A 15,949-nucleotide genomic window follows, 5' to 3' on the forward strand; every position below is an offset into this window, starting at 1 on the left:
TCTTTTCCTAGTCTCAATGCACATTCCACCCTTTTCCTATGACGACATTATTTGGAACATGTTACACTAATTAGAATGACCTAGGTTTATCTCACTCACATCGTTTAACATTTGGCCCCTGGCTGAGGTATGAGAAGTACCATAGTCTCATTAGCAACATGCTCTGTCCATTGGAAGAACAACTGCTGCAACAATCTTGCCCGTTCCGTGGCTGTCTTGGCTCGGTCTCAGAGGGTAGCCACAGTTTTCTGGTCTTGCCTCTAGATTCTGAGGCTTCCATCTGTTGGAGGCTTTGTAGCTTCCAGTTTATAAACTTCCAGTTCACCTTTGTGGATGGTTAACTGGGATGTGGAGACATTAACCTGAGACATCTTCTAAGGTGGCTTATTGTTTTTCAGATCAACATGGATTCCTGGTTCTTTCTGATTTTTCTCAGCAGTGGCCTGACATGCCTCAGTGCCAGCAATGCCACAACAGGTAAGGCTTCCCTTATTTCTGAGTAAATCTTGAGCACTCTTGCTTTCATTCCTAAAGTAAAGATGTAGCTAAGAACCCAACCTAAAATATTCATTTTAAGGGCTAAACGAAGAGGCTATTTCCTGCTTTCTTTAGCTAATAGTCCCTTGTAGGAAAGACCACCTCAATTAAATAATAAATAGCTGTGCAGCTGATCTCTGCTAGGGCTACATATGCCATAGCAGCCACTCCTTTTTGCTTTGCTTTTGGTGGCTGTGTTGTGACCTTGCTGTGTTATTTCGTTGTGTTTTAGTGTTTGCAGTGTCACCTTCAGTAGGAGTTACCTCATCCACATCTATAAGATCAGTTAAAGCATCAACCACAGAGCCTGATAAAGGGGACGCCATGAGCTCTAAGGATTTCAGTCCAAACTCATCGTTGACTTCTCTTTCTACAACGCCAACACTCAGCCCACCTGTAATTCTGGAACCGACTTACGTAACAACTCTCAATTCATCAGACTCTATTATCAATGTGACTACAAGGACAGAGGTGGCAGAGTCTAATGTGACCTCACTTTCTACAAATGGAACTTGGCTTCCTGATCCTGGGTTTACAGATGCCAAGACAGAACCCTGGGAGCAGAATTTTAGCACTGCAGTAACACCACCAGATACCTTCACCCCTTCAGGTACTAGAAAAGGTCTTTGTTCTCTTCTGTGTTTGGGGATTTATTTACTTTTTAGGTAAACCTCTTCCTTTGTTTTCTCACCGCAGATATTCTGGCATTAAAGTCAAACTGCATAAGACAATTTAATGAAGACCAAATTAGGAAATATTCAGAATGTCTGCTCAGCATAGAATCATGAGAGGGGTAAAGAAAGAGGATCCTGAAGGTCATCTCATTCATCCTTCCACTTTGGGCAGGACCTTACTTTAGTCAGCCTCAATCAATGAGAATTGTAACTCTTTTAGAAAGATTCCCAGAGATCATGATTTCACATCTTAACATCTCTCATTGTACAAATGGTTTTCCCAATACTCTAAATACCTCAGGTTTGTATTTTCAGTCCACTAAGGATGTACCCAATATTTCTTAGGAATGTTTTTTATGTTTCCTAGACCAAGAGCCCCACAGAGATTCTCTTAAGCTTTTCCTGAGACCTTAGAGTACTGCCATCATGAAAAAGCAGTTTGCATTTTCTCTGCCAGATCTGTTAGTTCACTGAAAACAATAGCAGTGATAGAAAAAGCACTGGACCTGGAGTCTAGACAGATCTGAATTCAAATCCTCCCTCAGACACTTACTGACTCTGTGATCCTGGGCAAGTCGCTTAAGCGCTCTCTGCCTCAGTTTCCTCATCTGTAAAGGGGGAATAACAATAGCACCTACTTCCCAGAGTTGTTTTAAGGATCAAATGCAATCATATTTGTAAAGTGTTTACCACAGTGCCTGGACCATATTAAGTAGATGCTTAATATGTACCTATTCCCTTCCCTTCTCCCCCTCTTCCTAGAACTATCCATCAGAACAAGGTTCTAGCTAATCAAGCTCCCCCTTCTAATACTTTCAGTCCATCTACTACATTTCTAGTCAGTGTATCTCACTGTTTACCACTGCAGCTGCAGGCCTTCCCTCTGCCATCATCACTCAACAACCTCTCTTCCTTTGAACTTCGTGCCATCCAAATATACCACCATTTCCTATCCTTTGCTGGCATATAACTAACAATCTAGTTGCTCCTCTGTGACTCCTGGCTCAGTCTCATTCATTGTCTCTTCCCCTTCCGTCATCCTCAGAGACTTCAGTATTCATACATATGTCCCTAAATACAGTGGACTTTTTCTGTCCTCATCCTCCTTGACCTCTCTACAGTCATAGGCATTCACTTATCCTTGATGGCTTCTCTTGATCTATCTTTGATGTCATGGCTTTTGTGACATTCCACTGTCATAGTGCTGCTACTCCTACCTTTCTTCCCAACCAGTCTTGTCTCCATTACTGGCTTCTCTTCCTCCTCTTTCTACCCCATGTAGGGGTGGGGAACCTGTGGCCTCGAGGCCATGTGTGGCCCTCTAGGTTCTCAAATGTGGCCCTTTGACTGAATTGAAACTTCACGGAACGAATCCCCTTAATGAAAGAATTTTTTCTGTAAAACTTGGAACTCAGTCAAAAAGCTGTACCCAAGGACCTAGAAGATCACATGTGGCCTCAAGGCCGCAGGTTCCCAACCCCTGCCAGAGGTACAGGCCTCTCTTGTTTCTTTGCTCAGCTGCCTTCTCTTCTCTCTATATACTTTCTCCCTTGCAAAGCTTACATGTTCTACAATTCTTCTCTGAATTCCAACCTCCTTACCATCTCCCCACATACAACACAAAACTGAAAGTGTTTTTCCTTCCTCAAAGCACTTCTTTCAGGTACTTTATCTGTTCTTCTCCTTTATGCTTATTATTCTTCCTCATATCATCAATTAATCCATAAGCAATTATTAAGCATCTGCTATATGCCAGGCGCTGTGTTAAGTACTAGGGATACAAAGACGAAGATGAAAGTCTCCCATGAGGAACTTGTATTCTGCTGGGGGAGACAATATGTATATAAATGAATACATAGAAGATAAGTACTCATTAGGGTGGGGCACTAGCCACTGCTGGGGGTAGAGTCAAGAAATAATTCTTGTGGAAAGTGTGCTTGAACAGAGTTTTGAGGGAAACCAGGGATTCTAAGAGGTAGTTGTAAGGAGAAGTCAGTTCTGGTTGTAAAGCCTGGAAATGGAGGAACAACAAGGGCTGGTTGGTTGGAGAGGAGAGTGGAAGAGTGGAACACTGAATGATAAAGCAGGAAAGGCAGGGTGAGGCCAGCTTGGAAAGAGCTGTAAAAGCCAATAGGATTATTTAATCCTAGAGACAACTGGGAGCTGCTGTAGTTTATTGAGTAGGGAGGTAGCATGATCAGACTTGTGCTTTAGGAAAATCGCTTTTCCTAAAAATGACATGTGTGCGCATATAAGTTGAAGAGGAAAAATACTTAAGGCAGAGAAATTAATTTGGAGGTCATTGCATGAAAGCCTGAATTAGGATGATGGCCATGTGGGTAGAGAGAAAGGGACAGATGTGAAAGATCTTGCAGAGTTAGAAATGGCAAGATTTGGCAACTGGCTTGACATTTAAGGTCAAGGAGAGTGAAAAGTCAAGTCTAATATTAAGGCTGCTTGCCTGGGTGACCAGAACAAAGGCAGTACTCTTGACAGGAATAATGAAGTTTACAAAAAGGGTGAGTTTAGTGTGGGGAGAGAGAAAGATCATCAGTTCTGTTTTGGATATGTTGAGTGTCCAATGCCTATCAGACATCCAATTTTAAATACTCAGTAGGCAGCTGGAGATGTGCTACAGGCTCTCAGGAACGGATCCAGGGCTAGATTTATAGATTTGGGAGTCATCCATATGGACGCGATAATTAAAATCGTGGGAGCTAGCGAAGTCATCAAATGAGTGAGAGAGAGAATAGGAGAAAGTCCAGATCAGAGGCTTAGGAAACACCCACCATTAGGAATTGTGGTAGGGACGGTAAGCTTGCAAAGGAGACAAAGAAGAAGCTGTCAAACATTTAGGAAGACAATTGAGAGCAGTGGTGTGCCCATAGGGGAGTGTGTATCTGAAAGGAGAGGGTACGTAGCAATGTCAAATACTGCAGAGAGGTTGAGAAGAATAAGAACTGGGAAGATACCATTAAATTTAACAGTTAAGAGATCACTAGCAACTTTGGAGAGAGCAATTTCAGTTAAGTACAGGGTTGGAAGCCAAAGAGCAAAATTATTTGTGCCCCTATCATCCCCAACCTAAAATTGTGTTGTGTACTGCTCAAAGAGCAGAGTCTGTAACATATTTTCAGTGCTGATCACGTAGTAGGTGCTTCGGTAAATATTTGTGGAATTCATTGGGAAAGAGTTGCCTGCTAGAATCAGTCCCTGGATATTCCTTTTGAAATACCTGAGGGAATTCTTGAGGATCTCTGCTAGAAAGTTAGCAAGCGCTCTGGTTTTGAAGTGTTTCATTTTTGTCCTATGTAAAAGGTACAGAAGCTCATTTATCTTTCCATAAATGGCTAGTAAGGGGAGTTCCCTGATCTCTCTGTCTCCTAGGAAAAAGAGAGAGACTAGATTTAACTTAATCAGTGTTACCTGTGTGGTTCTATTCACAATCATCACACCCTGGGCACTGTTCTCAACTTCCAATTATTCATGAAGTGTCTTCCTCAGGTTCTCATCATTTCTGTTTCAGCAGCCAAGTTCCTCCCTGTTAGTAAAAGTCAGGTCCAAAATAACGTCACTTCCTCTTCCTTTAGAAGGATATAACTATAATTAAAGCAAGTCAAGAAATTGACTATTCTCCCTTTGGCCAAAAAGAGAGCTCTAGTCAGTGTCCAGATAATGGAAATTTCCCTATCATCCAGGCAATGAACCCTTGTGGAAATATGACCTAACCACTACTTTTTTTAAAAAGTATTATATTTATTTTTAACATTCTTTTATTTTAAAAATTTGAGTTCCAAATCCTCTCCCTCCCTCCCATGCCCTCTCCCACCCACTAAGAAGACAAGCAATATGATATCAATTATATATGTGAAATCATGAACATGTACTTCCACATTAGCCATATCACCAAATATAAATAAAGAAATAAAAAATAAAGAAAGCAAGAAAATTATACTTCACTTTGTACTCAGAGTTCATCAGTTCTCTCTCTGGAAGTGTCCTTCCCTTTCCTTCCCTTCCCTTTGGATTATCCTTTGGATTGTCTTGGATCATTGTATTGATCAGAGTAGCCAAGTCTTTCATAGTTGATCATCATTTCAACATTGCTGTTACTGTGCATAATAATCTACCACCTCCTTTTACTTCACTTTCAGTTCATATAGGTCTCACCTTGTTTTTCTGAAACCACCCCCTTTGTTATTTCTTTTTTTCCCCTAAATTTTTGTTTAGTATTTTATTTTTCCCCAGTTATATGTAAAAACAATTTTTAACATTTGTTTTTAAAACTTTGAGTTCCAAATTCTCTCCCTTCTTCCCTCCCTCTCCCTGCATGCCCCCTCCCCCATTGAAAAAGCAAGAAATTTGATATAGGTTATCCACGTGTAATCGTGCAAAACATATCCATAATAGTCATGTTGTAAAAGAAAACATAGACAAAAAAAAATTCAAGAAAAATAAAGTTAAAAAAAGTGTGCTTCAATCTGTATTCAAATACCATCAGTTCTTTCTCTGGGGATGGATAGCATTTTTCATCATAAGTCTTTGGAATCTATGCTGAGAATAGCTAAGTCGTTCACAGCTGATCATCCTACAGTATTGCTGTTACTTTGTACACAGTACATTTCACTTTGCATCAGTCCATGCTAGTCTTTCCAGGTTTTTCTGAGAGCATCCTGTTCATCATTTCTTATAGTATAATAATATTCCATCATAATCACGTACTACAACTTGTTCAGCCATTCCCAACTAATGGGAATCCCCTCAATTTCTAATTCTTTACCCCCAGAAAAGAGCTGCTATAAATATTTTTGTACAAATAGGTCCTTTTTTTTTTTACGTCTTTTGGGATACAAACCTTGTAATGGTATTGTTAAATCAAAGGGTATGCATGGTTTTATAGCCCTTGGGACCCCGCCTTGTTATTTCTTAAAATAGTACTCCATCAAGCCAGAGCTTGTTCAGCCATGTCCCAATTGATAAGCATTCCCTTGATATCCAGTTCTTTGCCACCACAAAAAGAGCTGCTATAAATATATTTGTACATGTAGGTCCTTTTCCTTCTTCTTTGATCTCTTTGGAATACAGGCCTAGTAGTGGTATTGCTGGGTCAAAGGGTATGTACAATTTTATAGCCCTTTGGGCCTAGTTCCAAATTGTTCTCCAGGCTGGTTGGACCAGTTCACTACTCTACTAACAGTTCATTAGTGTGCCTATTTTCCTTCATCCCCTCCAGCATTTGTCATTTCTGAAAGGTGTGAGGTGGCACCTCAGAGTTGGTTTAATTTGCAGTTCTCTAATCAATAGTGATTTAGAGCATTTTTATAAGATTATAGATAGTTTTGATTTCTTCTGAGAACTGCCTGTTCATATCCTTTGATCATTTATCAATTGGGGAATGGTTCTATTTTTATAAATTTGACTCAGTGTCCTGTGTATTTGAGAAATGAGGCCTTTATCAGAGAAACTTGCCCTTAGAACTTTTTGATATTGCTTCATTGTCTATAGTACCTTTAATTAGGTCTATTTTTACTTTTGCTTTGTCATAATTTCTATCTCAGCCTTTTTCACTTCAGTTGAAGCATATTAGATTCTGCTCCAGCCCTTTATTTTAACTTGGTATACGTGTCTCTTTCTGTTTCAAGTGTGTCTCTTGTAAACAACGTATTGTTGGATTCTGCTTCCTATTCCATTTTGCTGTCTGCTTATGTTTTATGAGTGAGCTCATCCTGTTCACATTCACAGTTATAATTATTAATTGTGTTATTTCCCTTCGTCCTTTTTTCTTAGGTGTATCCTTCTCTCTCTCTCTCTTTATCCTGTCCCTCCTTAAAAATCTCTTATACTTTTGACCACTGTCTCCTTTAATCTCTCTCCCTTTTATCATCCCCCTCCTGCCAATTTCTCACATCCCCTTCCCTCCTCCTATTTCCCTATGGGGTAAGATAGATTTCTATACCCAACTGAGTGTATGTATATATATATTCTTTCATCTTTTAATCAATTCTAGTGAGAGTGAGATTCAAGCATTGCCTGCTGCCTCCCCATTTTCCCCTCCATTGTAAAGGCTCTTCCTTGCATTCCTCTTTTATTTGAAAGAGCTTTCTCTATTCTACCTTTCTCTTTTACCTCTTTCTCCCAGTTCATTCCTCTTTCTCAACCCTTTATTTTTATTTTTCAGGGAGATCAAGCCAATATAATTGATTCATACTTGTGCTCCCTGTATAGGTGCCTATAAAGTTCTCAGTAGTTACAGATTATCATCTTCCCATATAGGAATGTAAACAGTTTAACCATATGAAGTCCTTATGATTTCTCTTTCATGTTTACCTTTTTTATGCTTCTCTTGAGTCTTGTGTTTGAATGTCAGATTTTCTATTCAGCTGTGGTCTTTTTATCAAGAATGTTTGAAAATCTTCTATTACATTAAATGTCAGTTTTTCCCCTAAATGATTGTGCTCCATTTTGCTGGGTAGATTATTCTTGGTTGTAATCCTAGCTCCTTTGCCTTCCAGAATATCATATTCCAAGCCCTCCTGTCCTTTAATATGGAAGCTGCCAAAACTTGTGTGATTCTGACTGTGGCTCCACAGTATTTAAATTATTTCTTTCTGGCTACTTCCAATATTTTCTCCTTGACCTGGGAGCTCTGGAATTTGGCTATAATATTCCTGGGAGTTTTAATCATAGGATCTCTTTCAGAAGGTGATTGGTGGATTCTTTTAATTTCTATTTTATCCTCTGAAACTAAGATATGGGGCAGTTTTCCTTTATTATTTCTTAAAATATGATGCATAGGCTTTTTTTCCCATGGCTTTCAGGTAGGCCAATAATTCTTAAGTTACCTCTCCTCGATCTATTTTCCAGGTCAGCGGTTTTTCTGATGAGATATTTTTCATTTTTTTACTTTGTTTTGTTTCTTGATGTTTCATGGAATCATTAGCTTCCACTTGCCCAGTTGTAATTTTTAAAAATGTATTTCTTTTATTCTGAACTTAAGGAATAAAATAAGCATTTCCATAACTAAGTGGGATAGAAAACCAGAGGATTGCACCTGAAATTGCAGATCAATTATGTACAAATTATATTTGTAATATAATATATTATCATATTATATACAATTATGTATTATTATATAATATATAGTATTATAATATATAATATGTAATAGTACATTATATTATATTCTTTTCAGATATACAACAAAGTTATCATGTGACTTTCTCTTTTTTCCTTCCCCATCCCAAACTTTGAAATTACTACAACATACACACACACATACATATATGTGTCAGTTCTTTTTCGGGATTCAAATAGCATCTTCCTTCATAGGATCTTTGTAGTTAATTTGAGTATTTATGATAGGATGACTTGGTTGCTCAAAGTTGTTCTTAAAATAATACTGCTGTTATTGTATACAATATTCTTTTGGTTCTGCTCATTTCACTCTTCATTATTTCATGGAAGTCTCTCCATGCTTTTCTAAAATCATTGAGTTCATCATTTCTTATAGCACAGTAATATTCCATCATGAACATATACTACAATTTGTTTAGCCATTCCCCAGTTAATGGGCATCCCTGCAATTTCCAGTTCTTTGCCCCTACAAAGAGAGCTGCTATAAATATTTTAGAACGTGTAGATTCTTTTCCATTTTCCTTAATCATCTCAGGAAACAGTCCTAATAGTGGTATTTCTGGGTTAAGGGGAATAGGCAGTTCAATAACTCTTTGGGCATAATTCCAAATCTCTCTCCAAAGTGGTGGGATCAGCTCACAAATCCACCAACAATGAATTAAGAACCCTAATTCCACATCCCAGTTGCAATTTGTAATGACTTATTTTCTTCATTGAGCTTTTGTACCTCCTTTTCCATTTGGCCTATCTGCTTTTAAAGGAATTCTTCAGTGAATTTTTGTGCCTTTTTTTTTAAATCATTAGGTCGATTCTGTTTTTTTAAGGTGTTATTTTCTTCAGTATTTCTTGGTTCTCCTTTACCAAGCTGTTAATTCTTTTTTTCAAAATTTCCTTGCATCCCTATCATTTCTTTTTCTCATTTTTCCTCTGCCACTTTTATCTCTTTCTTTAACTCTTCCGGGAATTCTTGATGGACTTGTTTCCAGTTAGCATTTTTCTTTGAGGTTTTGTCTGTAGCTCTCTTTGCATTGTTGTCTTCTTTGGAGTTTGGCTTGATCTTTTCTGCCACCATATTTGCTTTTTGTGTCTTCTTTTTTCGTTTTGGTTTGGTTTTGGTTTGTTTGTTTTGTTTTTTTGACGTTTGCTCATTTTCTCAGCCTCTTTCTTGACTTCTAACTCTGTGTTAAAATTGGGCTCTGCTCCCAGAGTAGATGGGGTACTTTCACAAGCTTCAGATTTTTCATGCTGCTGTTTCAGAGCTAGTTCTGGCTGTCTGTAAGTTTAGTGTTTCCAAGGTCATGTGATGCTGGGTGAGGTATGGTTACTGCTCTCCTGGTTTGTACTCTAGTCTTTACCCAGGAAGGGCTTCTGCTCTCCCATAGACTCTAGTGCTACTCTCTGAACTGTGACCCAGAACTGTATATGGGCAATAGAGTTGCCAATCAGCCCAAACTGTACCCAGTGCCAGCAAAGTGTCCCTTATAATCTCTTTCTGACCAGTTGTCTGACTCCATTACCGTATCTGGGCTGAAAGATTCAAAAGCTGCTGCTACTGCCACTATTGAGGCGACCTCCAAGGCCTGCCACTGCTGTTCCTGTTGTGCTCTGGACCAGCCCCCACCTGATGTCTTAGACCTCTTCTGTCTTAGGCTAGAAAAATGTCTCATTCTAACTTTTTGTTGGCTCTGCTGCTCCAAAATTTGATTTGAAATTGTTTAGAGGGGAATGTTGGGAGAGTTCGACTGGGTTGCTGCCTATACTTTGCTATCCTGGCTTTGCACCTCCAGCCACTAGCTTCTGCCTCCTCAGTGGCCACAGCTATGGAACACCTAGAAGACAAAGTTCTTGCCACAAAGCCCTTGTTGCTGTCGAATGATTCTGTTTCATAAATGCATGTGATTTTATCATTAGAAATAATATTAAATAATAAAACATAAAAGATGCTTGACTATATACTTTGCCACTGCACCCTAAAAACCATGGAGCCTTTCTACCTGACTTGCAGCTGAAATCTCCAATATATGTTGTCTCCTCCTATTAAAACATGGGCTTCTTGTGAGCAGGGACTGTTTTGTTTCTCTATTTGTGTGCACAATATTTTGTACTAGTAAGCATGTGATGAATTCTTTTTCATTCATTTGTTTATCAGTGCTATAACATGCCTTTGTGCCAGACTTGTTATCTCTTTTTGAATTCTTCTTCTATTTCTTCATTCTGTCTAGAGATAATCTATAGTATATCCTAATTATAGTATTTTTTCTGTTTCTGCTTCCATCAGTCTTGACTGTAATGCTCTCCACCAAGGTTTCCCTTCTCTGGTTCCTAGATTTACTCAATAGTATATCTTTTTATTATACAGTGCTAATACACCATCCCTTTAATCTGTTCGACACTTCTAGTTCTAAAGTGTACATGGGCACCATCCCACAAAGTCCTCAATGATTGTATTTCCCTGGAAAATTTCAACTACAGCCAGTGAGTATTTATTCTCAATAACCCTGACAGATCACAGAATTAGATTTTGAGAGCTGGAAGGAACCTCAGCAGTCACCTGGTCAAATCCAGGCCCAAAAGCATTCCCTACTAAAGCATTCTTAACAAATGAGCATCCAGCTTCTGCTTGAAGACCTCCTAAAAGGGGGAAGCCACTGCTCACAAGGCAGTCCATTCTACTTTGAGACATCTTAATTGTTAGAAACATTTTCCTTTTATCAAGCCTGAATTTGCCTCTGCGAATTACTCCTAATCCTTCCCTCTAGAATCAAACAGAGCAAGTTTAATCCCTCTTCCATATGACAGCCCTTCACATGCTTGGATAGAGAGAGCTCTCACATACTCCCTGACTTTCTACTTTTTCAGTAATAGAAATCATGGCGAATACTTAAACTTTCCATCATCCTCTTCTATCCTTCTGCTTTGGCTTGGCTTCCTCCTCCGCTTTCAGAAACATCTGCTCCTGTACTCAGGCCATTGATTCCCAAGTTACTATTCATTGGCAGCCATGTTATTAGACTTTACCTATAACCCACTTCAAAAAAAGACTATCCAGTATGTATTTGTTTTAAAATGAATTTTATTTTGAGACTGTTTGAAGAACTTGACACTATCCCATGAGACAGAGGCAATCTTGTGTGTAGAATTACCATTCTTGATTGGTTTTTCTGTGCTGTCTAGTCAGCAAGCATTTATTAAGTACGTATGTGTCAGGAGGAAGCTAGAGTAGCACAGTGGATAGAGTGCCAGGCCTGGAGTCAGGAAGACTCATCCTCCTGAGTTCACATCCAGGTTACTAGTTATGTGACCCTAGGCAAGTCATATAGGGTTAGGGTTTGCCTCAGTTTCCTCATCTGTAAAATGATCTGGAGAAGGAAATGGCAAACCACTCCAGTATCCCCAAATGGGGTCACAAAGAGTTGGACATGACTGAAGGAAAATGACTCGAATAACCACATGTGTCAGGAACTGTGTTGGGGATGCAAAAAAAAAGGCAAAAACAGTCCCTGTCTTTAAGAAGCTCACAAAGAAGGGAAAAACTCCATTCATAGTCACTTTTGGAAGGCTCACTATATTGTATGGAAAGCCAAAGAGGCTGCTAAGAGAGAGCCAGGAGTTCATCTTCTTATGACTAGCCCTGGAAAGACCCTTCTTGGAATGTTTGTTTTGTAGGAGAAAGTGGAAAGATGGAAGGAGCTCAGAGAAAAGCTATAAAAATGATTCAGGGGTCCAAAAGGGTGATTCAGAGGGTGACATGCCCTTTGTTTCTCCTCAGTTCAGAATGAGAAGAAGCCTAATCTAGTGAAAAGAGCAGGAAGTAGATTTGGAGTCATGAGGCCTAATTTCAAGACCCAACTATGCTACTAACTTCTTATAACCTAAGACAAGTCATTGCCCTCTTCTGAACCTTACTCTCTTTGGCCATCAGATGGGAGTAGTAATACCCCACGCGAGTGGAAATAGCTGTACTTCTTGTTATAAATTCCTTCTAAGAAATGGGTCTGGGGGATGGCTGATCCTAGGAGAACTGATCAACAATGTCATAAAGGATGATCAAGGGCCAGTGCCCTGAATGCTCTGCCACGAGCTAGAACTCATTGAAAAACTGCAGGTCAAAAAAAAAAAAAGTCATTAGCAGGCACAAGATTGCCATTGTCGAATTTACTGGATCTGTATTCTTGTTAGAGGAGAGCCCTTCTTTCCTCTTTCCCTATCTCCCAGACTAGTATATGGATCAAATGAGATAATGCGTGTGAAAGGACACTGTAAACTTGAAAAGCCTCATACACATGTAAGGGATTATTGTTAATGAGGCAAGGAAGTAGAGGAGAGGGTACAAGGGCAGCTTTCTTCAGCTCCAGTTTTGTTTTGGCTGGTTCTTTCTCACTATCAGAGCCACTGGATCAAATAATAAATTGTTAGGAGACTGTAGAAGTACTACTAGTTATTATCTGTTTTCATCTTAATAAATGTTTCTATTTTCCACTTATTATACAGGTAATTCTGACTCGGAGAGAAGAGGTGAGAAACTCACCTTGTTGTTTATTGTCACTTCATTTAAGAAGCCAGTTCATTGTGCAGTGACCTTTTGTTTTCCTTTCCTACCCCCTCCTCCCACTCCCTGTCAATCTGTGGTGACCATATGCATGTGTGGTTTTGAGATTTTTAATTTTTAATTTATATTTTCATATTGACTTAACAGGAAATAGGAATAGAAACGAAATCTGCTACTACAAAAGACTACTTCTCATACCTTAGAGATATTAGTAGCTATTATTTATCATACTTACAAATCAACTATGAAAGGCTACTTTTCATATCTTGAGACTTCAGTAGGTATTTCATATTATATATAATATATGTGTATGTATATATGTATATACACATTATAACATGTTTACTGAAGAGAATAATATTTACAAATGATTACAACTTATTTTATGTCATCATTTGTTTGCAGTGTGATAGCTTATAGATAGCTTATGGATTACAAAGTACTTTTCTTAGATCTAGTCCTATGAGGGAGGTAACATAACTATAATTATCTCCCATTTTATTTACAGTTGAGAAAGCTGAAGTTCATAATGGAGAAGCAAGTTGCCTTTAGTCACGCAGTTAGTAAATTATAAAACCAAAAATCAGAACCACTCTTCTGTGTAGCTACTTAGCCTATAGATGTCATACCTTTCAGTGATTTGGCACTGTGAAGCACTTTTTCCTTCTTGGTGAAATTTTCTAAGAAATTTGCATCTTACTTAGAGGGGTACAACAATAATGTTTAATTTGTGATGGCAGTTTATCTTGTGCCATAATCTCCCATATCTTATTGAACCAGACATTGGTTGTGGATGGATTCTTCTGTTTCCATTGTTCATTTCTGCAGAAATTTGCAGCTATTTAGAGGAAAGTAATATATGTGTGTTTTATGTATGTGTGTGTGTGTGTGTGTGTGTGTATACACATATATATATATATATATATATTTATCTTTGCTCATCACATTTTGTAGTATTTAAATAAGGTCCTGAGATAGTGTTAATCCAAGAAAAAGAGATTCTAGGTTAATGTTCTCTGTCCAAAAGTTTCATTATTTAAGATCATAACCTCCAAATAGATGAAAAGGAATATTTTTACCCATAGCTTCTTCAGGTGAGCCCTAATTTTGACATGTATAATGAGACCAGCAATTAAAAATGAATGCTTTATGTTTAAAGACAAGTGAGAGTAGGAAATCAAACAAGTGTAAGCAGTCTTCATCTAGTGTGTAATCAGTGTCTTACTCCTCTTTTCTGACATATCTTTATTAAACTTCCTCTGTTTTCGTGAATTCCAAGCAATCAATTAATTTGGACAGAAGTCTTTTGGACACCCAGATCCATAAACTCCCAATTTCTCAAATTCCAGGATAGTTTTTGGTGGTTTAGGAAGGAATTCTAATCTTCCTATAAATGTTGAATTTATAAACATTCAAATCATGGTACTTAAACATTCCACTGCTCCCTTATTTCCCCTTTAGTTCTTTACTAATGAGTATCATGGCATTTTGAACTATTTGATAAGGCCAATGAAATGGATTTGACTTCTACATTGTGGAAATTTATGGATTTATTCCTAGTTGGAAGCATTTTTGTCAAATGGCAAAGCCAGTAGCCTTTCTGATATTATTTTGTTTTTCTCTCTTTTCCATGTACCATATACAGCAAAACACTTTTTTTAGTAGCAAAGTACTAGAAACAAAGTAGATGTGCCTGGTTGGGGAATGGTTGAACAAATTGTCATGCTTGAATATAATGGAATATTATTATGCTATAAAAATAAATAATGGTAAGGAACACTCCTATCAGACTCATTAATATACTCATAGTATATTAGAGCTATAAAAGGTCCATAGAGACCATCTGGGCCAATCCCCTGATATTTTATATAAGAGGAAACTGAGACCTAGAGAGGTTAAGTGAATTGCTCAGGATTGCACTGTTAGCGGCAGAACCAGGACTGGAAGCTAGGTCTCTTGGTTCCTCCCTATCTCCTTTCCCCTTTTCCCTTCCCCTTTTCCCCCTCCCTCCTTCTCCTTCTTCCTTCTCCTCTCTCCTCCCTTTCCAATTTCTATCCTCCCTTCCCTTTCTCCTAATCCATCTTCCCTTCCTCTCCTCTCCTTCTCCTTTCTCTTTCCCTCTTCTCTTCTCCCCCTCTGTCTCCTTTCTGCCTCCATTTTCTGTCAATGATAGAAGCATTCAGGTAAAGAGCCATCACTAGCTTGTTTTAGTGGCTTCCCAAGACTACCCTTATAATTGATGCTGATCTTCTAACCTGACTGTGTGTGTGTGTGTGTGTGTGTTTTCTTGGTTTCAGATGAGACACCTATCATTGCGGTGATGGTGGCCCTGTCCTCTCTGCTAGTGATAGTGTTTATTATCATTGTTCTGTACATGTTAAGGTAAGAAACTTCAGCGTCTCCATTCTGGCTTAATCCAGTTCACTTCAATACACGTCTTCATTGTCCGCAGTATACAAGGCTGTGTGTTTTCCTCCCTTGGGGAAGCAGGGGAGGGTGATCATGCCAGGATAGAGAGCAAAGTTCCCTGTGCTCCTACCCTTACAGTCTAGTAGGAGAGTAAGTGATGTAGATGTATCATGATGATACAAGTTAGAATGTGGTAGATGTGTAGGAAAGATCAGACAGGCCTGAAGGATTGTGGAAGTTGGGTTACTTCATTTTACCTACTTTAGCCTTGGGTAAGTCCTCTTGGTCTGATACAATAGAAAGGGGTGCCATTTGCTTCTTAGAACTTGTATGGAGAAAAGAGGGATGTGGTGGCTGATAAGCCACCCAGGGCTTCAGCAGTAAAAGTGCTCTTTAGCAAATGATTTCATAGGGAAGCAAAGCAGCTCTCATGAAGATGCTGAATACAGTCACTAATGTGGTGACACTAGTGGGAGGGGAGCACACACACCTGACGAGATAGAATTCAGCCTGCAAGTATAGACTTCATCTCTAAAAGTGGTAGATACTGTATGTGAGGATTTTCCTCTCTCTGAGTTTATTGTCTTTAAAAACATGTTGTTCCCTTTGCCAAAGAGGAAAAAATGTCCTGGGCCTGAGCCTCTGA

The 15,949-nt window shown here is 38.8% G+C and overlaps 1 protein-coding gene across 7 annotated transcripts in view; it reads left to right on the plus strand.

The window, feature by feature from the left end:
* The window catches only part of PTPRA (protein tyrosine phosphatase receptor type A), a 167,683-nt gene that overhangs the window by 124,665 nt on the left and 27,069 nt on the right, over nucleotides 1–15,949 (plus strand). For 6 of the 7 annotated variants that reach the window (XM_078148285.1, XM_078148284.1, XM_021005304.2 and 3 more), the window contains 4 exons: nucleotides 399–477; nucleotides 770–1,147; nucleotides 12,837–12,860; nucleotides 15,192–15,276. In XM_078148285.1, coding sequence (XP_078004411.1) covers nucleotides 399–477; nucleotides 770–1,147; nucleotides 12,837–12,860; nucleotides 15,192–15,276 — 566 coding nt within the window. The remainder of the gene's footprint in view (nucleotides 1–398; nucleotides 478–769; nucleotides 1,148–12,836; nucleotides 12,861–15,191; nucleotides 15,277–15,949) is intronic. The other variant, XM_078148288.1, reaches the window with a different exon arrangement.

The sequence above is a fragment of the Phascolarctos cinereus genome, unplaced genomic scaffold (genome assembly GCF_003287225.1).
Source record: "Phascolarctos cinereus isolate Bilbo 61053 unplaced genomic scaffold, phaCin_HiC Scaffold_9;HRSCAF=440, whole genome shotgun sequence".
NCBI lineage: Eukaryota > Metazoa > Chordata > Mammalia > Diprotodontia > Phascolarctidae > Phascolarctos > Phascolarctos cinereus.